Source organism: Rhincodon typus, chromosome 24 (genome assembly GCF_021869965.1).
Source record: "Rhincodon typus isolate 14 chromosome 24, sRhiTyp1.1, whole genome shotgun sequence".
NCBI classification, from domain to species: domain Eukaryota; kingdom Metazoa; phylum Chordata; class Chondrichthyes; order Orectolobiformes; family Rhincodontidae; genus Rhincodon; species Rhincodon typus.
Window position 1 is genome coordinate 4,264,716 of NC_063355.1, and position 25,660 is coordinate 4,290,375.

Below are 25,660 nucleotides of genomic sequence, written 5' to 3' on the forward strand. Positions count from 1 at the left end.
TGTATCTATACTGTATAGCCCCCTCTGCTCCCTGTATACTGAGGATGAATTCTGTACTGTGCCTAATTTACATGACACCCTCGACTCCCTGTAGAGTGAAGATGGAATTGCTATGTATCTATACTATGTAGTATTCTCAGTTCTCTGTAAGTGAGGGTGGATTCTGTACAGTTTCTGTGTTACATAACATCCCTGCTCCCTGTGTAATGACTGTGGATTCTGTACAGTGTCTGTTTTAAGCAGCACTGCCTGCTGTCTGAACAGTGATGGTGGATTCGGCACAGTATCTGTATTACATAGCAGACCCTTCCTCCTATATACTAATGGTGGATTCTTTGCAGTTTATATATTACATAACACTCTCTGCTCCCTGTATAATTCCTGTGTGGATTCTGTACATTATCTGTATTAGATAGCACTCCTTGGTTCCTATAAATTCTAAGTGATTCTGTACAGTATTTACATTATATAGCATCTACATCATATAGCACAACTCTCTGTATTGTGAGGGTGGATTCTGTACAGTATGTATATTGTTTATAGTACTTCCTGCTCCTACCATAGTGAGGGTGAATTCTGTCCAATATTTACATTATAAAGCTAATTCTGTTCCCTGTATAGAGTGCATTCTGTACAGTATCTATATTACATAATACACCCTTCCTGTATAGTGAGGGTGACTTCTGTGGAGTATCTGTCTTGCATCCTCCTTGTTTTGTGATGCTCCTTGTTTAATGAGGATGGATTCTATACAATATCCATATTACATAGTACTCCCCTGTTCCTGCATAGTGAGAGTAGATTCTGTAGAATGCCTGCTTTACATAGCACTCCCAGCTCCCTGTACAGTGAGGGTTGATTTTGTACAGTGTCTATGTTACAGTGCACTCCCTGCTCCCTGTAAAGCAAGAATGTGTTCTGTACAGTTTCTGAATAATACATTATTGCCTGCTGCCTATGTATTAAGGGTGGATTCTGTACAGTGTCTCTATTACATTGCACTTGCCACTCCCTGTAAAGTGAGGGCGAGTTCTGTACAATTTCTGCATTAAATAGTACTCCTTGCTCCCAGTATAGTGAAGGTAGATTATGTACTGTATCTGTATTACAAAGTGCTGCCTGCTCCTTGTATAGTGAAGGTGGATTATGTACAGTATGTATAATATACTGCAGTTCACATCCAAACTCTATTTTTGAAGTACTAACTTCATCTTTCTTGCTTTTAACAGTCTGAGATTACACCAGACTCTTCATAATCTTGATGCCATTGCACCCTGAGAAGACCTTTCGATCTCATACGTGTGAAATGATTACATCACTTATTTTCACCTCTGTAACACTGACGTTGCCTCTCTCTCAGCTTGTTTGCTGCTGAAAGCCTCACCCATGCCTTTGCTACTGCCAGACTCAAATGTTCCAAAATAGTCCTGGCTGGTCTCCCACAGTGTCTCTTCTTTAAGCTTGAGATCATCCAAAACTCTGTTGCAAGCGTCTTACTCACAGCTAGTCCCATTCCCTTGTTGCCCCATGTTTGCTGATCCACATTGATTCATGGCCCAGCCATGCTTTGATTTTAACATCCTTATCTATGTTATTAAATCCCTTACTACACAGCACTCAGTGTTCCGTGGGGTTCCAAGAAAAAGTTAACTCCCTTTCTCTCTTCACAGAAAACCATGAATCTTTTGTTCTGAACCAAAAGGTTTCCAGGCTATGCTGAATTAGTTACGAAAATCTGCAATTCTCCTACTCCCAATTACTCCTCAGTAACCTCTGCTACAGCATTTCTTTTAAAGTGTTTCAATTAGTATCACACTGAATCCCAGAGAAAATAACCCCTTTTAATTGTGACTGAGGAACGTTGATGTTGGAGTTGTACACTTTTTCTCTCATGTTTTTAGAATGGTATGTACTAATCAATAAAATGCACACTGCCTTTTAAGTTCAGATCAACTTGCTTTGTGTCTTTTATAGTGACCTAACATCTGATGCTATTAATCATTACCCCAAAGGATTACATTCACTCAAGGGTATTGTTGGTTAGATCATAAATCTTCAACTTCAAAGACCTGTTCAAACCTTACTCACACAGTCTGAGTACTGTTTGCACTGCTCTCACCACACCTGCTCAGTTTCTCCAACACTCCTGTTCTTTGTTTTCAAATGCCTCATAGCCTTGCCCCTCCCTCTCACTGTAATGTCCTCAAACCCTCACAAATCTGTGAGCTATCCACACCCCTCTAATTCCAGCCTCCTGTGTATTCCCAAGAATAATCACTCCTCCATTGGTGGTAATGTCTTCAATTACCTGGACCCAAAGCTCTGGAATTTTCTCTCCATATCTCTCTGGCCCTTTACATCACTTATCCCCTTTAGGGCACTTTTTAAAACTACCTCTTTCACCAAATGTCTGGTTGTCCATGTAGCTAATATCTCATGTAGCTCCATATCATACTCTGCAGGTGCACTTCATGTGAAGCGTTTTGGGATGTTTCATTACTTTAAGAATCATAACCGTGCAGATAGAGACGGTTTGGCCCAATAAGTCTGCACTGACCCTTCAAAGAGCATCCCACCCTATCCCCATACCCCCACATTTACTGTGGCTAATCCATCTAGCCTGCACATCCCTGGACACTGTGGGCAATTTAGCATGGCCAATCCACCTAAAGTTCACATCTTTGGCAGGATGTGGGAGGAAACCGGAGCACCTGGAGGAAACCCACGCAGACACAGGAAGAATGAGCGAACTCGACACAGACAGTCACCCTAGGAACCTGGGTCACTGGTGCTGTGAGGCAGCAGTACTGACCACTGAGCCGCTGTACTGCCCTATATGAAGGGCATTATATAAAAATAAGTTGTCGTTGTTGCTACCTGCTCTGTTTCTAATTTTGGCCTGTGAAAAGGAATATATCACACTCAGTAATTCCAGTCAAATTTTTAAACAACAGCAGATTAAAAAGGTGATCCACATCTAAACGCATGCTGAATCACATTAGTGCGAAACATATTTACTTGGTCATTTCTGAGACCTATAAACTTGTTCCACTCATACAAAGAATAGAAAGGGATTTTTCCTGTTACTGTTAGTCTAACATGTAGTTATCTTCCTTCCTGTTCTATCTGCAAGGTGGCTGTTTGTATTCCGTGGCAGTGGTCCAGAATGAAAGCCTAGATATTCAGAAGTTAAGAGGAAAGAGAAGCTGTCATAATGGTGCTCGACATACAGCAGGCTGGAATATTCCCCTCGGATTTCTCCTGTCTCGGAATTACCTTCATTGGCACGAGAATCAAACTGTAATTGAAGGTAACCCCCTTTGCAGTCTTTGAGTTCAAAACCATGAATCTTTTGTGCTGAACCAAAAGGTTTCCAGGCTGTGCTGAATTAGTTACGAAAACCTGCAATTCTCCTACTCCCAATTACTCTTCAGTAACCTCTGCTACAGCATTTCTTTTAAAGTGTTTCAATTAGTATCACACTGAATCCCAGAGAAAATAACCCCTTTTAATTGTGACTGAGGAACGTTGATGTTGGAGTTGTACACTTTTTCTCTCATGTTTTTAGAATGGTATGTACTAATCAATAAAATGCACACTGCCTTTTAAGTTCAGATCAACTTGCTTTGTGTCTTTTATAGTGACCTAACATCTGATGCTATTAATCATTACCCCAAAGGATTACATTCCCTCAAGGGTATTGTTGGTTAGATCATAAATCTTCAACTTCAAAGACCTGTTCAAACCTTACTCACACAGTCTGAGTACTGTTTGCACTGCTCTAAACTGTGTTGTTTAATCCTAGAGATAACAACTGTTTAAATTTACAGTTTTAGGTGTGGATATGAATTTTTGGAATTTTTTTATTTGTTCATGGGATCTGCGTGTTGTTGGCATTTATTGTCCATCCCTAATTGGCCAGAGAGCAGTTGAGAGTCAACCACATTGCTGTGGGTCTGGAGTCACATGTAGGCCAGACCAGGTAAGGGATAGCAGTTCAAAAACAGAAGTTGCTGGAAAAGCTCAGCAGGTCTGGCAGCATCTGTGAAGGAAAAAACAAAATTAATGTTTCGGGTCCGGTGACCCTTCCTCAGAATGTTAGTGAACCAAATGGGTTTTTCTGACAATTGGCAATGGATTCGTCGTCATTATTAGACTCTTAATTCCAGGTTTTTTAAAACTGAATTCAAATTCCAGCATCTACCGTGGTGGGATTCAAAGCCAGGTCCTCAGAGCATTACCTAGATCTCTGAAATAATAGTCTGATGATAGTATCACTAGGCCAATGCCTCCCTTTAGAGCACACCTGTAGTGATGATTCTATTTCACTCAATGCAAAGAAATTAGAATGTGTGTTTGGAGTCAGATTTTGCTAGAAAAGGCTGTTATTTCAGATTCACAGTTTGCACCTACACTGTAGTTGCTGTGCGTCTGCCCCAAACTTTATTTATAAAGGCTGATTTTCCACATGAATTCTCCCAGCACTGACCCTTACCCATCATTGTCTGTAATGTTATCAATATTAGTACCTAGTGGGCAATGATACATTTACTCTAATTAACCCACTAAGAAAGCAAAAGCTGTTTTGCAGATGTAGCATTATTTTGTTTATCCCTTTGTAACGATCAGTCCTACTTTCACGTGAATATGAGAAAACTGCAATACTATTTCCAAGAAAAGGGGAGTTCTTCCCCATGGTCTGGCTAAAGTTTATCTCTTAACAGGTAGAAGCAAGTTATCTGCTTATTATTTCATTGCTGGATCTTGCTGAACACAAATGTAGAAAACTGCTCTTTCGGATGAGTTTTTTTTTAATTGTGTCCTTGTTTAAGCCTTGGGGAAGCTTTTAGTCCTAATACTTGCCCCATATTTTAGTTTATTCCTTTTACAAAATCAATGTTAGCGAACTGGACAAAATTATTATTTTAGTTCATTACAGCTTACCCGAGACGTAACAAATGGAGCTTTGGAACCTCCAATTTCAAGTTCCAAAAATTGTACATACTGTACATGGTGGCGCGGTGGCTAGCACTGCTGCCCCACAGCACCAGGGAACTGGGTTCGATTCCACCCTCAGGCAACTGTCCGTGTGGAGTTTGCACATTCTCCCCACGTCTGTGTGAGTTTCCTCCGGGTGCTCTGGTTTCCTCCCACAGTCCAAAGATGTGCAGGTTAGGTGGATTGGTCATGCTAAATTGCCCCAGAGTGTCCAGGGATGTGTAGATTAGGTGGGACATAGGGGAATGGGTCTGGGTGGGATGCTCCAAGGGTCGGAGTGGACTTGTTGGGCCCAAGGACCTGTTTCCACACCGTAGGGATTCTATGATACAGGATTTTCTCTCTTATAGTTAATCATAATTTCACTTCTAGTCACATTCCTTTTAATTGGAAATTCAAATAAAAAATGAGGCTACCTGTTGTAATTGGAACCAGATGGATGTTGTTGACTGTGAGGTTGTTGATTGGGGTTGTTAATCTGGGCCAATCAGAAAGCTCTAGCTGACCAACGTAACCAGGGGATTTGGAATCTCCTCAGTTCAGGTGACTGACTCTGAGTTGGTTGGCCGTAGCCACTGTACTGCGCAAAAGTAAATAAAGGGTGCCTTGGTATCAGCCCTCTGGAGGGCTGTCTGGGATTTCAGGCTGGCCTGGCCTTATCTGCCCTTGGGCTCCTCACAGAGCCTTGGAAGCTCCATAATTTATGACGAAGTTAGGTGTCACAGCCATGATGCTGGCAGCCTTGCATGCAGCAGAATCCCTGCAGCCCTGGAAAATCACCATTTATTGTGCCTTTAATGATATAAATTGGCCACCCATTCCGATCTGCAGACAGCGGACCTTTGTCTGGTTCTCCCACTCCAGGTTTGTATCAGTGACCCATCCCACCTTGGATTTTTGCTATTTTCTCACCTCTTCCCCAGCAGGCCTCCCCAATCCCCCAGCTCTGCAGGAATACACTGACCCCACTGCCTGGGAGGATCAGGTTGTGAGAGAGGCCATGGTGGGAGGTGATGACCAGGATTGTCCCTGGAAATTCCGTCGCTGTGTTGCAGGTTATCTCCAGGAACTGTGCCAACCAAAAGCTGTAACTGGCATTATAATATATCAAATTCAGTGGAGCCAGTCACAGCTAGATAACTGAACCAGGACCTGAGAATGATTTTGGTGGTTAATGATTAGTGCAAACAGTCTAGTGTGGATGCCTGTTTAAAATTCTCAACCATCACTGAGTGATTTAACCAATCTTTCCAATCTCCTCCAACCCTATAAATCTTATCACAGAGCCCTCTGTGATGCTTTAAAACACACCCCTAAAGCATCCTGCCTCTTTTTAACTCGTCCACAATTGGTGACCATGCGTTCATCTTAGGTTTAAGATCTAAATGCTGGAATTTCTTTTCTATACTTTCTTGCCCCTCTGCATCTCCTTTATGATGCTCCTTAAAGCATAATGGTCTAATATCTTCTCATGTGGCTTTGTCTGCTTTTTTTGATAATACTACTGTGAAATGTCTTGGGATGTTTTACTTAAGACCGCCTGTATAAATGCAAGTGATTTTTGTCGATCTCCTCTTCTTGCCTTCTTCATCACATGATATTTCAATTAAAATGTAAGCTTGGGCACATTTAAACCAATGTTTATCATTAACTTTCCTGTCACTTGCTCTCACATTTCTATACTTGTGTGGATTCCAGATTTTTCAATGAAAGTTAGTACTAGAAGCATTCCTTTACATTCGCCCACTTTTGCCATCTGTTCTTGTTTGCTTGATTTGACTGTTTCAAAACAATTGTCACTGGCTTCCCATCTTAGAGCCATAGACTCATATAGCACAGAAACAGACCCTTTAGTCCAACCAGTCCATGCTGACCATAATCCCAAACTAAACTAGTCCCACCTGCTTGCCCTTGGCCCATATCCCTCCAAACATTTCCTATCCATTTTGTATAAATGTCTTTTGAACATTGTAACTGGATCTGCATCTATCACTTCCTCTGGAAGTTCGTTCCACGCACAAACCACACTTTATGTAAAAAAAAAATTTGCCCTTCCTGCCCTTTTCAAATCTTTCTCCTCTCACCTCTAATAATATGCTCCTAAGTCTTGAAATCTCCCACCATTGGGAAAATTTCACCTTATCTATACCCCTCATGACCTTATAAACTTCTATAAGGCCAGCCTCAACCTCCTATGCTCCAGTGAGAAAAGTCCCAGCCTATTCAGTCTTAACTTCTAACCTCCAACTCTCCATTCCTGGCAACATCCTGGTAAATCTCTTCTGAACCCTCTCCAGCTTAATAATATCCTTCCTGTAACAGAGTGACCAGAACTGGACACAGTACTCCAGAAGAGGTATCACCAATGCCCTGTACAACCTCAAGATAAAGTACCAACTTTTATACTCAAAGGTCTGAGCAATGAAGGCAAGCATGCTAAATACCTTCTTAATCACCCAATGCAAATTTCAAAGAAATTGGTCTCTCTGTTCTACAGCACTGCCCAAGACCCTACTTTTAATTGTATAAATCCTGTCCTTGTTTGTTTGACCAAAATGCAATACCTCGCATTTATCCAAATTAAACTCCATCTGCCACACTTCAGCCCACTGACCCAATTGATCAAGATCTCTTTGAAATCTTAAATAACTTTCTTCACTGTCCACTATACCACCAATCTTGCTGTCGCTGCAACCTTACCAACCATGCCTTCTATACTCTCATCTAAATCAATTATAAAAATGATAAACACAAGTGGACCCAGCACTGATCCCTTTGGAACACCGCTGGTCACTTGTACTCTCCATAAACTTGGTCTCTTCAAAATTCTACTGCCCTCCATCCTAACTTACAACCATTAACCCTGTGAGTGCAGACATATGTTGGCTCCCATAACATCCATTTTAACAAATTCCTCGCTGTTTCCACTCTTCAATGTCTGTGTAACCTCCTCTCATCCTAAAAACTTCTGAATGCCCACTGTAGTTGATTTCAAAGTTCAGTAAATGGTAACAACATGTCAATTTCTTTGCCATTATAACTTTCAATCTCTCCCCTTTGTCCTAAGCTAGCACTGTGCATCAGTTGCCTGATATCTGATTTGTATTTCTGTATTTTTGCATTTGTATCTGACTCGTGGCAAATTGAAAATCTAGCTCAATGAGTAAATTAAAATAGGCTCTTAAAATAAATGTATTAAAAGAGTTTAAGGAACACTGAAAATGCCTTTTTAATAAAGAGAAGAAGGAATCCTAAAATGCCAGTTCCTCTAAAAGCTCCTTCTGAGCCTATTCAAAATGGACCTTAAAGGAAAGAAATGCAGCCATTGGACAAAACACTAGGAAGTTACACAAGGCAGTACTTTAAATAGTGCTGGCGTTAGTGAGCCGGGTCATGAAATATTCATAAGCACGGAAGGGACAGCAAGAAAATCACTGGCAGAATGAATTGAGCACAAACTCACCTATTTCCATGCACTGATGTAATTAATAACCTGTTGTGAATTACAGTAAAGTCATTATTGCTATAATATAGGGAAAAATGACTTTCACCATTGCGTCACTGTCTGCCATAGAATCAGCTTTACTGTTATTGAGGCATAAGATTCCCTTTTCTCCTGAAGTATAAATTGTTGTGATTGTTTGAAATTTGACAATATTGCATTTGACCTGATTTGTGGCACATGTTTTCTGCACAAAAAACAATGTGTCTCTTTTCTCAGCAGTGTTTACCATCATTTTTGTTGCAAGGGTGTGATGCACCGATGTTGTGTTCGATATTTGACGTAGGGTGATATACAAATATGGATATCAGAGACGCTCGTTACAAAAACAAAGCAGTTTACTTTTGACATAAATTGGGGGAAGCAGAACATCTTGAATTCCAGAGGCAGTAAATTTATTAAACATGATCAGCACAGGTTACTGGAACAAAGTGTTCTCAAGCCATCAAGAGAACAGTCACTTTCGATTCAGTAATGAGTAATGAGCCTGAATCAGTTAATGTAATATTAAAGGAACACCCAGATAACTGTGACCATAATATGATAGTAATCAATATTAGGTTTGAGAAAGAGAGGGTTGAGTCATGAACGAAAGTTTACATTTAGATCAGGATGACTTTGGAGGGATGAAGCAAGAATTGAACACAAAATAGGCTGGGCACACTTACTAATGAACAGTGGAAGGTGTTCAACATAGTATTTGGTTGAATACAAGAAATGCACAAACCTGTAAAGATCTTTAGGTGTGTGATTAAACACAGTAAAAGAGAGATGAGTGCAAAAATAAATGCTAAGAATATAGGGCAATGGTAGAGTTCCTGCAGACAGGATGAGATATAAAGAAAGGGAAAGGAGAAATAGCAGGTGGAATCTTTATAGGGGCCTGAGCAATGTGGATTACGGTGGGATTTGCAGCAGAATAGGATGATAAATTTGGCAAGGCCAAACCTGACTTCAGGAGATTCTTGCTGGTTCTTTTATGCATTTGCCAGTGGTGAGGCGAGTTTCTCACTAGGCAGCACCGAGTTGCCAATTAAGGGGGGATTATTGCTAGTTAACCATCTTATTAGTGGCCCATTCTATCTTACCAAATGCACCGAACAATCTAGATGTCGAAAATTCTCGACACAGACATCAGAATGAATACCTGGTGACTTCAGCTCACCACTTGCTCCAAAGGACCTCCATGTTGGACACCAGGAACCTACATCTCAGGCATGCTTCATTTGGCACCAGCCATATCCATCTCATGTCTATGAGCATTGGCATCTGACAAGTGCCAGCCTCTAAGAGATGTATCTGTGATCCAGTTGAGGTACATTTCTGCCCTTCAGTGCTAACCCGGTCAGTCTCAGTGTAACACTGTAGCAAGGACACTGTGTGCTCAGGGGCACACCCCCAGCTCAGGGGCTGGACCAGGCTGTATCTCCAGGCTGTTTGCTTGCTGTCAAAGTGCACACTCAATCTGAGCTGACCTGGATACTCACAGCATCCCTGCCTTGCCTTTTTATAGTCTGCCTCCTCAGCCAGAGATACCAGGCTTATCTTACTCCTGCGATGCTTTGCCATTTAGCACAAGCACAAAGCCAGGAGGTTTGTCCTGGTTGTCAGTGGTCCCCAGCCAGTTCAGAGGAAATAGCCTTTGCTCAGGGGCTCCCAGCAGAGTCAGTCAAGGGCCGGCTCTGATACCAATCCATCAACCTCTCAGGCTGGTCAGGATCACAGATGGTCTCTACAGAAAGGGGTGAGGAGCCAAATACTGGGCAGCCCACCACCCATTTTGAGTCTTTCTGCCCTGTTGTGGGCTGTTTTCTTTCCGGAATGAGAGCGAGAGAGAGAGGCAGGTGTTATAGGAGACAAAAGCACTGGCCTGGCTGTTATTTCTGGTGCAGGTGAGGAGGTGTCCTGGGCGAGTGACTAGGCTGTGCAGTAAATGGTGTCCGGGTGAGTGACAGTGAGTGAAGGAAGGTGTGGTAGGCGATAGGGAGAGCTGTAGAGCATGAGGCTTTGTGGGAGAGGGGCGCAGGAGCACAGAGAGAGAGAGAGGGTGAAGTATTGGGGGGAAGATGGAGGCAGTTTTGCGAGGGAATGGAGAAGGTCATTGACCTTGTTCCAACAGCACTGGCCATTCCTCCAGAGTGGCTGAGACTGCTCGGAGCTGGGTGGTAACCTTGGACCAACCTGGTTATGGCCTGGTGTCATGACGTCCACGGCCCATCCTGGGGGAAGAGGACCTGCCATGTCTGCACCACCCAGTCCAGCAGAAGCTCCAGGGCACTGCCCACACAGTGGGGCACTGATCACCCAACCCTCCCATCTGCCATGTCCAAGGGTAAGTGTCAGGAGCCATGCAGGGCAGCTGCAGACTGCCTGTAATTGTCTGGGTGCACAATGGGCTTTTAAAGATGGCACCAGCACCAGTGATGCCAAAGGTTTAGTAGATATCTGGTAAGTGTCAGGGAATGGTGCATGTTAAGATGGGGGCTAGAATCGGATGTGAGTCTCACTATAGGGGCAGGTTTGGTAGTCAATAAGGTGAGTTTGGTAAAATATGGCAAGAAATCTTGCTCGGCCTCGTGGCACAAAACCCTCCAAAAAATTCAATGTAACTTTCACTTCACCAAAAAAATGTACGATTTAGCGCACAGAAAGTGGAGAGAGAATTGCACCAGAAGGCCATGCTGATCACCACGTACCATCCTCCCTTGGGCTGTTCCAGTTGAACAGTACTTGGATGATGCACCAAGGGTGGCCAGTGTGCAAAAGGTACTTTGGGTGGAGAAATTTCTATGTTCTCCACCAGCCTGGAGCAGCATATTGATTGAGCTGGTTGGGTCCTAAAGGACAAAGCTGCTAGACTGGGTCTGCGGCAGGTGGAGAGGGAACCAATAAGAGGGAAAAACATACTTTACCTCATTCTTACCAATCTGCCAGTTGCAGTTCCATCTGTTCATGACAGTATCAGTAAGAGTGACCATTGCACAGTCCTTGTGGAGTCAAAGCCCTGCCTTCACACTCAGAATAACTTCCATCGTGTTGTGTGGCACTAGCACCGTGCTAAATGGGACAGACTTCGCACAGATCTAGCAACTCAAGACTGGGCATCCATGAGGTATTGTGGGCCATCAACAGCAGCAGAATTGTACTCCAACACAATCTGTAACCTCATGGCCTGTCATATCCCCCACTCAACCATTGCCATCAAGCCAGAGGATCAACCCTGGTTCAATACAGAGTGCAGGAGGCTATGCTAGGAGCAGCACCAGGCATTCCTGAAGATAAGCTGTCAACCTGGTGAAGCCACCAAACAGGACTACTTGCATGCCAAACAGCATAAGCAGAGAGTGATAGATAGAGCTATGCGATCCCACAACCAATGGATCAGATCTAAGCTCTGCAGTCCTGCTACATCCAGTCGTGTATGTTGGTAGACAGTTAAACAACTCACTGGAGGAGGAGGCTCCACAAATATCCCCATACTCAATGGTGGAAGAGCCCAACACATCAGTGTAAAAGATAAGGCTGAAGCTTTCACAGCAGTCTTCAGCCAGAAGTGCCGAGTGGATGATCCATCTCAGTCTCTTCCAATTGTCCCCAACGTAACAGTCTTCAGCTAATTTGATTCATGTCATGTGATAGCAAGAAACAGTTTGAAGCACTGGATACTGCAAAGCCTATGAGCGCTGACAACATTCTGACAATTGTACTGAGGATGTGTTCTCCAGAACTTGCCACTCCCCGAGCCAAGCTCTTCCAGTACAGTTACAACACTGGCATCTACCTAACCGTGTGGAAAATTACCCAGGTATGTAACCAAAAAGCAGGACAGATCCAACCTGCCCCATCAGTCTCCTCTCGATTATTAGTAAAGTGATGGAAGGTGTCATCAACAGTGCTATCAAGCAACACCTGCTCAGTGATGCCCAGTTTGGGTTCCACCAGGGCCACTCAGCTCCTGACCTTATCACAGCCTTGGGTCAAACATGGATGAAAGAGCTGAATTCCAAAGGTGAGGTGAGAGCGAAAGCCCTTGACATCAAGGACGCATTTGGCTGGGTGTGGCATCAAGGAGTCTGAGCAAAACTGGAATCGATGGACATCGGGGGTAAAATCTCCACTGGTTGGAGTCATACCTGACACATACGAGGATGGTCGTGGTTGTTGGAGGTCAATTATCTTACCTCCAGGACATCTCTGCTGGATTTCCTCAGGGCAGCGTCCTAGGCCCAATGATCTTCAGCTGCTTCATCACTGACCTTCTCTCCATCATAAGGTCAGAGGTGGGGATGTTCGCTGATGATTGCACAATGTTCAGCACCATTCGTGACTCCTCAGATACTGAAGCAGTCCATGTTCACATGCAACAAGATCTGGGCAATATCCAGGCTTGGGCTGACAAATGGCAAGTGACATTTATGCCACATGAATGCCAGGCAATGACCATCTCAATAAGAGACAATCTAAACACCACCTCTTGACATTCAATCTGGTTACCATCACTGAATTCCCCCACAATCAACATCCTGGGAGTTATCATTAACTAGAAACTCAACTGGGCTCACCCCATAAACACAGTGGCTACAGGAGCAGGTCAGAGGTTAGGAATCCTGCAGTGAGGAACTCACCTCCTGACTCCTCAAAGCCTGTCCACCATCTACGAGGCACAAGTCAGGAGTGTGATGGAATACTCCCCACTTGCCTGGATGAGTGCAGCCCCAGCAACACTCAAGAAGCTTGACACCATCCAGAACAAAGCAGCCCGCTTTATTTGCACCACATCCACAAGCACCCACTCACTCCACCACCGACACTCATTAGCAGCAGTGTACACTATCTACAAGATGCTTGTAGAAATTCACCAAAGATCCTTAAACAGTACCTTCCATCTAGAAGGATAAGGGCAGCACCACCTGCAAGTTCCCCTCCAAACAACTTACCATCCTGACTTGGAAAAATGTTGCTGTTCCTTCACTGTCACTGGGTCAAAATCCTAGTATTCCTTCCCTGAGGACATTCTGGGTCTACCTGTAGCAAGCGGACTTCATCAGTTCAAGAAGGTAGTTTACCATCACCATTTGAAGGGCAATTAGGGATGGGCAATAAATGCTGGCCAGCCAGCAACGCCCATGTCCCATGTGTGAATTAAAAAAAAAGGCAATATGAGAAAAAATTCCATGGTTTGTCAACAGAAAGATTGAAGGTTTTTACAAATACATTGCGAGAAAGATGATGGCTAGGGATAATGTGGGCCCCTTAATGACAGACACAGATGATATCACAATTGGAAAACAGAAATAGCTGCTTTGTATCGAGTCTTCAATGTGAAGAAAAATACAGGGAAATCTGATAAGTTAAAGGGAGGATTTAGGTTCAAAATATGTAAAAAAAAATGTAGACATGTGTGTGATTAAGGAGAGAGAAAGCTTCAGTGATATACGGTTATTAAAGAAAAAAGTGATGCATTTCAATCTGCTAATGCAGTTGTCATGATTTTCCAAAGCTCTGTTAAACACAACAGTTGTACCCTTGGATTGCAAAACTGCCCATATCACTTCACTATTTAAGAAGGATTAAACAGGTACACTGAAAACAAACTACAGGCTTATTAGTCTAACGTTAGTCGTGGAGAGGTTATGAGGGTCTGTTATTCAAGAGTTAAGGAATTATTCACTTGTTGGCTTTTGATGTTGTGCAATGATGAAAGGAAGCATGTTCTTTTCCTTGTCGATTTTCCATCTTGGCAGAAGGAAACATGATGTTGAATAGCTAGTGTCGCTAGAATGTGCATTTACATAATATGGCTCACTCACTGTCTAGACTTCAGTCCAAATGAGCCAGATAAGAGAAGTAACAAGCTGTTAAACACTTTCAAGGCTCCTGCTGTACTTATGTTTTGAAATAAACAATAGTGATTAGTTTCGAGTCAGTTTTAAGAATATTGTGAACTTTGTTTTGTTTTGTCCAAACCTAAACCCATTTTGTAATGCTTTCTGCCAGGGCTTGCTATACTTTCCCCAAATTCCTCTGAAAATGTGCAGTTCGTTTCTGTTGACAAAGAAAAACTTACAATATTTTAAAGCATCTTTAATACAGTGATTTTGATTTGATTTGATTTATTATTGTCAACATGTACCAAGATACAGTGAAAAGTATTCTGTGTGCTAACCGGACACATCAAATCTTACATAAATACAGGGTAATGGAACAGAATGCGGGACATAGTGTTACAGTTACCGAGAAAGATCAACTCTATTATATGAGAGCTCCATTCATAAATTTGATAACAGCAGGGAAGAAGCTGTTCTTGAATCGGTATATGTTTTCAAACTTTAGTATCTTCTGCCTGATGAAAGTGAGTATACCCGGGGTGATTATGTTGGCTGCAGGAAGTGTAGGTGAAGTCAATGGAGGGAAGGCTGGTTTTCATGATAGACTGGGCTGCGTTCACAAGTCTCTGTAATTTCTTGCAGTCTTGGACAGCAGAGTTGCCATACCAAGACGCATCCGTTCCACTTCACAGGATTTGAAGAATCTGGGAGGGGTGTAGGGGTTGGGAAGGGAATTCCAGAAAGCAAAAGACAAAGCTTGTGATGGTGGGATGACGCGAGTGGGGGATGAACAAGAGTTCTCAGAGGGTCACGGGGCTGGAGGAGGTTACAGACAAAGGAAAGGCTGAGGCCATGGAGGCATTTAAAAACAGGAATGAGAACTTTAAAACTGACCTATAGGTGGGATATTGAAAGTAGTGACACATTTATGTTCCCAGCCACTGAGATGTTCTGCCCACGTGAGTGAGTGCACATGTTGATTTCCTGTTCCAGAAGCCACCGGCCTGAATGGACCTTGGAGGTCTGTGCAATGGCAGGAAAAATTAGAGGGAATGTAGATAGGGACACACTGTCCTAAATTGGCATATTCAATCACTGCTGCTGCTTGCAGCTGCCCCTGCCTGGAGATGATGGTGTGATACTTATATAACACAGTGTGGAGCTGGAGGAACATGGCAGACTAGGCAGTATCAGAGGAGCAGGAAAGCTGACGTTGACTCCAGCATCGGCAGTTCTTAGTATCTTATGGTGTGATACTTGTCTGTCTTGTGTCATACACATCCACTGTATCTTCTGCAAACGCCCTGTGATCGCTGTCATCCAATGTTGTCTGACTTGGTTCCTCTTCTTGCTGCCCTCCGCTTTATCCTTTCGGAGAGATCTCTCCAGCTTTGATCAAGTCACCGAAATGCTGACATTTTCTTTTGTGGGTGTCACCTTTTGAGTTCTCTCTCTCAATTTCAAGTTTTTAAAAACTTCTTTTGAGCGATGTTGGTGCTGCTGGCTAGGCCAGTATTTATTATCCAATACATGGAGGGCAATTAAACGCCAACCACATTATTGTGGTATCACATTATAAGCCATATCAAGTAAGAATGGTAGATTTCCCTCCCTAAAGGGCATTAATGAAACAGATGGGTTATTTAATGAGAGATAGTAGGAACTGCAGATGCTGGAGAATCCGAGACAACAAGGTGCAGGGCTGGATGAACACAGCAGGCCAAGCAGCATCATAGGAGCAGAGAGGCTGATGTTTCGGGCCTAGACCCTTCATCAGAAAAGGGGGAGGGGAAGGGGGTTCTGAAATAAATAGGGAGAGAGTGGGAGGCGGATAGAAGATGGATAGAGGAGAGGATAAGTGGAGAGGAAACAAACAGGTCGAAGAGGCGGGGATGGCCAAATTGGGAAGGCTTGAATGTGGATTGTAGTCCATTGGGGATGATCTGGTTCCGTAGGCAGGTACTAAGGAAGATGATGTGGCTGTAGTACCTGGTTTGCTTCAGGACGTGGTCGAGCAGTTTCAGGGCCGAAGAGATTACGAGAGAGTTGCAGTGGGAGAGAGATCCCTTGAGGTTATTTAATGACATTGGTCACAAACTTTTAATTCCAGATTTTTTGTTTAATTGAATTTAAATTTTGCCATCTACCGTGGCAGCATTTGAACTCCTGCACTAAAATGTTAGCCAGGGGTTTTGGATTACACCACTAAAGACATTTTCACTATGCTACCACCTCCTCGCTGTCCTTAATACCTGTTCATTTATCTTATGGTCTGTACAAGGAATTTGAAGCATACAACTTAGCATCCACATTTTAAAGGCCTCTATTTTGTTTCTAGAGGTCTTTATTTATTCTTGAGGTTTCTGAGATATAGATGTCGGATCTAGCATCTTCTGAGTACTTTTTTGATAAGCTTCAATGTTTTTATTGTTGACTGACCAAAGTATAACAATGATAGTCATAGAATCATGGAGATGTACAGCATAGAAACAGACCCTTCAGTCCAACTCGTTCATGCTGACCAGATATCCTAAATTAATCTAAGTCCCATTTGCCAGCATTTGGCCCATATCCCTCTAAACCCTTCCTATTCATATACCCATCCTGATCCTGATGCCTTTTAAATGTTGTAATTGTACCAGCCTCCACCACTTCCTCTGGCAGTTCATTCCATACACACACTACGCTCTGCATGAAAAAGTTGCCCCTTAGGCCCCTTTTAAATTTTTCCCCTCTCACCTTAAACATATGCCCCTTAGTTTCGGACTCTCCTACCCTAGGGAAAAGCCTTTGGCTGTTCATCCTATCTATGCCCCTCATGATTTTAAAATGTTCTATAACGTCACCCCTAAGCCTCTGATGTTCCAGGGAAAACAGCCCCAGCCTATTCAGCCTCCTCCTATAGCTCAAAGCCTCCAACCCTGGTAACATCCTTGTAAATCTTTTCTGAACCCTTTCAAGTCTCACAATATCCTTCCTATAGCAGGGAGACCAGAATTGAATGCAGTATTCCAAAAGTGGCCTAACCAATGTACTGTACAGCCACAACATGACATCCCGATTCCTATGCTCAATGCACTGACCAATAAAGGCAAACATGCTAAACACCTTCTTCACTATTCTGTCTACCTGCTACTCTACTTTCAAGGAACTATAAAGCTGCACTCCAAAGTCTTTTTGTTTCGCAACCCTCCCCAGGACTTTACAAGTCCTGCCCTGATTTGCCTTTCCAAAATACAGCACCTCCTATTGATCTAAATTAAACTCCTGTCTGCCACAGGGCATGACTTCATTGGGTAATGACCAAGCACAATGCAGAACATTGAATTGAAGTAACAAGGTGCAGAGTTGGATGAACACAGCAGGCCAAGCAGCATCATAGGAGCAGTAAACCTTACTGCTCCTATGATGCTGCTTGGCGTGCTGTGTTCATCCAGCTCTGCACGTTGTTGTCTCAGATTTTCCAGCATCTGCAGTTCCTACTATCTCTGATTGAATTGAAGTAGTTTGGCAGGGGTGATGTGGATAAATGTAACTTGCACAGACAATGCATAAAGGCATAAAAAGAGGAAGCCGATCTCATTTAAAGTTGAAATTGTCCAAAATCTGCTGTTCATACTTGCACCAAGTGCTGTTCACCAGTCATTCAAAATTTGCTGACCTGGATTTCTCCTGGCCTGGCAATGTCCCCATCCTCTGTAATTTCCGACAGTTGTATGACTCTTCCACATATCAATGCTTCTGAAATTCTGGCTTCTTCTGCAAGTTCCACTCCCTTCACTCCTTTATGGTAGCCACGCCATCAGCCTTCTCAGACCAAAGCTCTTCAAACCTCTCCTTCCTCCTTTAAGTTGCTGTTCAGAACCTGTGCTATCTGTATGATCCAGCACCTCTCCTATAGCTCCTTTGTGACTCAGTATTAAATTGTGTTTGATAATGGTCCTATGAAGCAGCTTGGAACTTGTTTCTGTGTTAAAGGCTGTAACGGGGTCAGTTAGCTCAATTGGCTGGATGGCTGGTTTGCGATGCTGAGTGACTACAACAGTGTGGGTTTAATTCCTGCACTGACTGAGGAAACCATAAAGGACTTTCCTTCTCAACCTCTCCCATTGCCTGAGGCATGGTGACCCTCAGGTCGCCACCAGTCGCCTCTCTGTCATGAAGGAGCAGTTCTATGGCCTATGGCGACTTTACCCGACACAAATGCAAGTTATTGATAAAGAGTCACTGGGCTCAAAACATAAACTCTGCTTTCTTCCCACAGATTCTGTCGGACCTGCTGAATTTCACCAGCAATTTCTGTTTATGTCTCAGGCCTCCAAGCATCCTCAGTTCTCTATTTTATTTATGCAAGCTATTGAGGTCGTGGGGTTGTATCTTCTTCTTTTGCAAAGCTCCATGTTTTGCCAGCACTTTGTCCAAATGGCTGCATTTGCAGTGGAAAACCATTGACTAAAGCATCTGCCATTTAATCCTTTATATAAAAGGAGAATTCAATATAGAGGAGCTCATGCATTGCTACCGACTTGACATTGCAGTAGTAGAAGAGCTGAAAGAGAGGCATGTTTGTGGAGCATGGCTCATTCCAAGTCATGTTGAGGCAGCCACAGAAATTTGGCAGCTGCGGTCCTTTCATGGAGGTTGGCTCCAGACATGGGAGGGGTGGATTGGAGCAGTGTGAATGATTATTGCCCCCAGAAAGAAAGGCAGCCCATGGGGCAAGAGATGCAGAGGAATTGCTCGATGGGCCAAATTGGTATGAGGGTGCTGCTGCAACATTGGGTCTACCAGCAAAGGATCACCTTCCTTAGTGCGTCTGAGTGGCAGTGCCATCAATACCTGTCCCTATTGAGGCAGGTGCTGGCTATCCTATCTGCTTTATTTCAGGCAGGGCACTTCTGTGTAGGATGTCACAAGATGTTGTTGACTATATCATTGGTCAGTTGGAAGTTACACCGTACGAGAGGGCATGGGAATTCATCGCATTTACCACCAGTCACAAAATTGGCCGGTCAAGTGCACAGGCCTTCAGAGTTAGCCCCCATGTCAGGATGTCCCCCACATTTTGGCATCATAAGCTGTACCCATGTAGTGTCAGGGCTTGGGGTGGTGGATGGGGTATATCAGGCCCCAATAACTGGGGCCCTGCAGTGCTCGGGTTTAGGGGGCTTGCGACTGCTGTGATCAGTTCAGTGGATGGAGCTGGGATCCCAGCAGTGCACGGGATGGTCAGTAACAGTATTGAAAACAGAAGTTGCCCGAAAAGCTCAGCAGATCTGGCAGCACCCATGAAGAGAAATCAGAGTTAACGTTTTGGGTCTGGTGACCCTTCCTCAGGACAGCTAGGAAAGTGTCACCGTACAATGGAGACAAACAGGAGATATACAACCCCTACCATCTCACCACGAGGGCCACCATTGACCAGGCCAGTGGTCTTATCTGAAGATGCACTTCCAATATCTTGACTACTGGGGGATGGGGGCAGGCTGCTCTGTTCTGCTTTACAGAATATAGCCCTACAGGGAAGGGTGGATCTGGAGAGGTAAGAGTGCTAATGACCAGCAGGCAGGGCAGTACATCTAACAAGATTACATCGCGAGGGAACAGCATATTGATCAGGACCCTTGGGAAAGCCTATGATCCAGGGTAGCAGATGTTGGAGTGAACTCACTCATCTGGCCACCTCTATCAGCAAATGCATTTGCTGTCATTTGTCTAAAGACACATACATGTGTCCCAGTGTCCAGTAGATATCAAGCAGTACACCCCCAGTGGTACCAGCCACTCTCTGTATCTCACATAGGCTGTTGCAGTTGCGATGTTCTAATAACAGCTTGACACGTAGAAGTGTCCAAAGATCTCCCCACTTCATTCCATTAATATTGATACAATCAGCAGCGGCATTACAAACTACATCCAAGTGAACTCTAAAGTGATGCGACAGCTCCTTAACTGTCCTCTTAAAGGGACCCTCTATGGGTGCTCCACATGTGGCCGCTGGAGATGTGGTAGCAGGCTGCTCCAATTGCTAAGGTCCAGCATTAGAAGGCAAAGCCCCCTTCAGGGGTAGTCCCTGAGCACATCATCTCTACCTGCCTCTGCACATCCAGCGGAGTGGGAGAAAGCTTAGCGCTCCACTTGTGCCCATTCTCTGTGCCATTGGTGCCGTGGGCCAGTCAATGCTGCAGAATGTATCATACATTCTGTTCTTGCCAGTCCATTGCTCCTGCATCCAACCAGTGGACTCCTGTATATGACGCTCCATGATGGTGGCCAATCTTTCAATGGAGGACCTCAAGCACTCACACTCCTGAGGCACAGCTGTGCTCATGCCATGAACTGACTTCTTCATTCTCTGCCAATGAGTCTGCCTCAGAGTGTTCAGTCATGTCTCCCATTGGTGTGGCACAGGCATTCACTTTGTAAATAATGCTGCATAGCTGAGGGTCTACACCTCTGGCGAAGTAATCATCAGCTGGAGTTGCCCTTCAGCCTCCAATGGGCACCGCCACCAGCTGCGTCTGCTCCCTCCGTGCTCCACAGGTCAGACATACTCTGGTGTAGGGGTTCCTTGACATGGTCGATCCATGAGTATGTCTTTTCCTCTGAGGTCAATGCAGCCTCCACAATCACCTACAGCTCTATCAGAATTCCTTCCACTATGGACAGTGGAACACACGAGTTACTCAAGCTTTGACCTCTCAGAAGTTACCCAAGCAGATCTCTGACTGCTTATGAACTGTAACTGACCAGCAGTGACAGCGCAAATGGGAAAGCTGTTCTGGGAGACTTGCATGGACAGGACAAGAAGCTTTCACCTTCCCTCTATCAGGCGCATATCTCACCCTTATCACCTGCCAGCCCTGTGACCACAACACCAATGTGATGGGCATCCTCCTCCAGTAATATCCATACTGCAAGGTGGGCCACTCCAGCACTGGAACAGCTCTCCTCTCTGGTATTACGTTCTTACACTTCCAAAAGATGAAGCAGATTAACTCAATGATATTTCCCATCACAATGTCTGAGGCACATTCACATGGTCCTGATCCTAGAAACTTACTGTCAAATTACTTAATATTCTAAAGTACTGAGAACATATTCCTCAGTTGACATGGGCACACATTTCCTCCCTTTCCAGGCAGTACATGCGTGTGGTTCTTCTACTTATAACTGTGCTTATCATGCGATGATTTCATATCTGGTTGTTGCACCATAACAGAGATCAGAAGGTCATTAAAACACTCCATGTGCTTCATACTGGTCAGCAACTCCTGAACTCATGACTGATCTCAGTCAAGCCTGCTTAATCTGGCTGGTGCTCTCCAGAAATAAGATATTCCTCTGAGCTCTCATTGTCTCTCTCAGAACCTCCCCAGGAAGGTGTAGCTGAACGACTGCCTGGTGTATTCCTGCACCAAACCCTGGCACACTTTATACAGTCCACAGCTGTCACAATGATGGCTGACCAGCACCTTTTACATGGGCTCCACCATATCCAGCTGGCTTCTCCTGAACATGCCCACCATCCCTCATGCAAGGCATTGGTGGAGATTAGCCACATTACCTCCCACATAGTCCAGCCTTGGCACACAGTAGAATCACAGCAAGGGTAAAATAAGCACATCAGCTTGCCAGTCAATCCATTGCTAAAGTCACAATGATACAAGCTCGGGGGTGGCTGTGCAAAATGAGTGTAATGTTGGCTTTCTATCTGTAAGTAATTTACACACTCCATTGCACCCCTGGCTGCCCATCACATTTCTGGATTTGCACTTCAACTCATTTACTCAATTATCTGTAATTAATCAGGACCTGCCTTGTGACATATCTCAGTGATTACTCTTAGGTTTATTTTGAACAAGTTGAAGTACAGTTTACCTGGTTGAACAGGTTTGGCAGAACAGTTTGTTTTTAGCATGTTTATAATCTCTTGTCACCTCGTGTGAACATGCTGTTGGCAATATATTGTTGATATCCACAAAGGTAATAGTGTCCTGTAGGAATGACGCAAATCAAGAGCAAGGTTTGCTGGCTTTCACTCCAATCAACTGCTGAACAATAGTTTCTGCCTCTATGCAGTGTTAGAGTCACTGTGCTAAAACTTTGCTGAAGTAATTCAAAACTTTCCTGACGTACCACTGTGTTGCCACCAATGAACACCATCCATTGCTCTACTTCATCTCTTTGACCTTTCTCCTCAAAGGTTGCAAAACGTGTGTTTCTCAATTAGTCTTCGCTTTGAAGCATTTCCTACTGATCTCTCTGCACAAGAAATTTTTCCTCAAATCAACCCTTCAATGTTAGTGCACATTTTAAATTGGCTCTCGTTACTGAAACCCTAACAAGAAGAAATAACTTTTCATGATTAAACCTGTCAAAACCCTTAATGGGGAGGCAACAGCCGAGTGGTATTATCACTGGACTGTTAATCCAGAGACCCAGGTAATGTTCTGGGCAACCCGGGTGCAATTCTACCATGGCAGATGGTGGAATTTGAATTCAATTTAAAAAAATGGAATTAAGAGTCGAATGATGGCCATGAATTCATTGTTGATTGTTAGGAAAAACTCATCTGTTTCACTAATGTCCTTTAAGGAAGGAAATCTGCCATCCTTACCTGGTCTGGCCTACATGTGACCCCAGACCCACAGGAATGTGGTTGATTCGTAATTGCCCTTGACCTAGCCATCAACGCCATTGTCCCATGGATGAATAAGAAAAGAAGTAGACTTAGTAATCTTTATTAAATCTCCTCTTCATCTTCCCTGCTCCAGTAAGAATAATCCCAGTATCTCAAAGCTCAAAATGGTCCCACCCTTCCTGGTAAATGTATGCTCAGATGAAAGTAGAACAGATTTTAGTCACCAAAATTTTTTTTGAACAATGAACACTATACACAGGGCAGGGAGAGATTCCTGTATTGACAGTCTAAGACTGATTCCTTCTCCACACAAATATCATGTAACTCGAGGGTTCTTGTGGTGCAGTGGTAGGGTATATATCTGAGCCAGGAGGCCTGGGTTCAAATCCCACCCACTCCAGAGGTGTGCAATAAATCTCTGAACAGGTTGGTTCAAAACTATCTATCAATGTGACATGGTATTATCAGCTATCTGATCAAGAGTTGCTCTCCTTAAACTACACTTCCACCATGAGTATTCAACCTGTCACTACACTTTAACCTTTTCCCATCATTAACATATTTATCTTTCCCCATCATTAACTTGTGTCCGGTTTCTCAGAGTTCAGCAGGTTTACGAGCGATCTGAATGGATTTCCTATTTAATGAGATATGGATGGGGTGTCAATACCTCAGCAACAAAGTGGCTCCAGAGTCTGTGCAGTATTTATATTTGCACAATGACTATTCATGTGCACAATCTGAATTGCCATCATCTTACATTTTACAGTTAAAACATTTTCCTGCTTTTTCTGCTCTTGCTCTCCTCACTCCTATTCTCCAGTATTTCCACTGTCTGTCTGTGCTCCTGTTAAGGCTAGACAATGCCTCCAGTGGAAATTGGGTAAAATCCATCTCCATGATAGGGTGAACACTTGGGCAGAGAAATGGCAGACAGAATTTAACACGGACAAATGTGAGGTGATGCGTTTTGGAAAGTCTACTGTAGGAATGAAGGATACAGTATATGGTAGAATGCTTGGAAGCGTTAACATCCAGATGGATCTAGGTATACAAGTCCACAGTTCCCTGAAAGTGGCAACACATTGAATAAGGTGGTCAAGAATGCATATGGCATGCTTCTCTTCATTGGTTGGGGCATAGAGTACAAAAGTTGACAAGTCATGCTGCAGTTGTATAGAACTTTAGTTAGTCCACATTTGGAATATTGCATACAGTTTTACTTGTCACACTATAGGAAGAATGTGGAGGTTTTGGAGAGGATATAGAAAAGTTTTAAAAAGATGTTGTCTGGCTTGGACGGCATCAGCTATGAGATTGGACAAACTTGGTTTGTTTTCACTTGAGCTTGAGGGATGAGAAGTGACCTGATAGACATTTACAAAATTATGACAGGCATTGATAGAAAAGGTAGGTGGAGTGTTTTTGCCAGGGTAGAAATGTCTGTTACTAAGGGGGACATAGGTTTAAGGTAAAAGGAGTTAAGTTTAAAGGAGATGTGAGACGCAGGATTTTTACACAGTGGGCAGTAAGTGCTTGGAATGTGCTGCCAGAGGAGGTAGTAGGAACAGATTATATAGCAATGTTTAAGAGGCGTTTTGACAGATACATGAATAGGCAGGGAATAGAGCGTTACGGACTGCGTAGATGCAAAAGGTTTTTAGTTGACAATGGCATCATGTGTCAGCCCAGGCTTATTGGGCAGAATGGCCTGTTCCTGTGCTATACTGTTCTTTGTTCTTTGATACCTTTAAACAAATACCTGCTTTCTTTAGAGCATTATTAAAGTACTTTTTACGTACAACACTTTTATATTATTACTTTGGGTTATAATTTTAGTGGGAGACTGAGTGCTTCTATGATTGCTAATATTAGAGAAGGAATCAATCTGTTAAAAAGATTGAGAGCACTAAATTAAGTATCGAAGATTGAGAGATCTATGTGTTTGTATCAAAGAATATGGATCAAATGTGTATAAATGGGGTTGAGGTACAGTTCAGCCATGATCTCACTGAATAGTGGAACACAGTGGGCCAAAAGTTGATCCATTTCTTAGAGGGGTGGCATGGTACCTCAGTGGTCAGCAATGCTGCCTCACAGCGCCAGAAACCCAGGTTCGATTCCACCCTCTGGTGACTGTCTGTGTGGAGTTTGCACATTCTCCCCGTGTCTGCGTGAGTTTCCTCTGGGTGCTCTGCTTTCCTCCCACAATCCAAAGGTGTGCAGGTTATGTGGATTGGCCATGCTGTAGTGTCCAGGACTGTGTAGGCTAGGTGGATTATTAATGGGAAATGCAGGGCTACAGGGATGGAGCGGGTCTGGGCGGGATGCTGTTTTCAGGGTTGGTGTGGATTCGATGGGCTGAATGGCCTTCCTTCACACTGTCGGGATTCTATGATTCTAAATGGCGTGCTCCTGTAAAGAAAGAGCAAGTACAACTTCAGGAAGCCTCAGGGCAGCTTACTCTCAATGAAGTATTTTTGAACTATAGACCTGGTCCAGGGCACAGTCAGGTACCAGTCTGTGATCCTCCACTGTACTGGACCATGCAGCTAGTTCTCTGAGGACAGCCAGCCCTGCTAGATGGCATCAGTGTGGGACATTAACAGGCACCAACCAATTGGTTTATTGAGCCACGTTTCATTGACACTTTGGTCTTTTCAAAACTGTCCCCCTTCCTGATAAAGA

The 25,660-nt window shown here is 43.7% G+C and overlaps 1 protein-coding gene across 1 annotated transcript in view; it reads left to right on the forward strand.

Moving 5' to 3' along the window:
- sxph (saxiphilin) overlaps positions 1-25,660 on the forward strand; it is a 78,684-nt gene that overhangs the window by 14,152 nt on the left and 38,872 nt on the right. Inside the window, exon 4 of the mRNA XM_020535827.2 lies at positions 3,134-3,310. Coding sequence (XP_020391416.2) covers positions 3,134-3,310 — 177 coding nt within the window. The remainder of the gene's footprint in view (positions 1-3,133; positions 3,311-25,660) is intronic.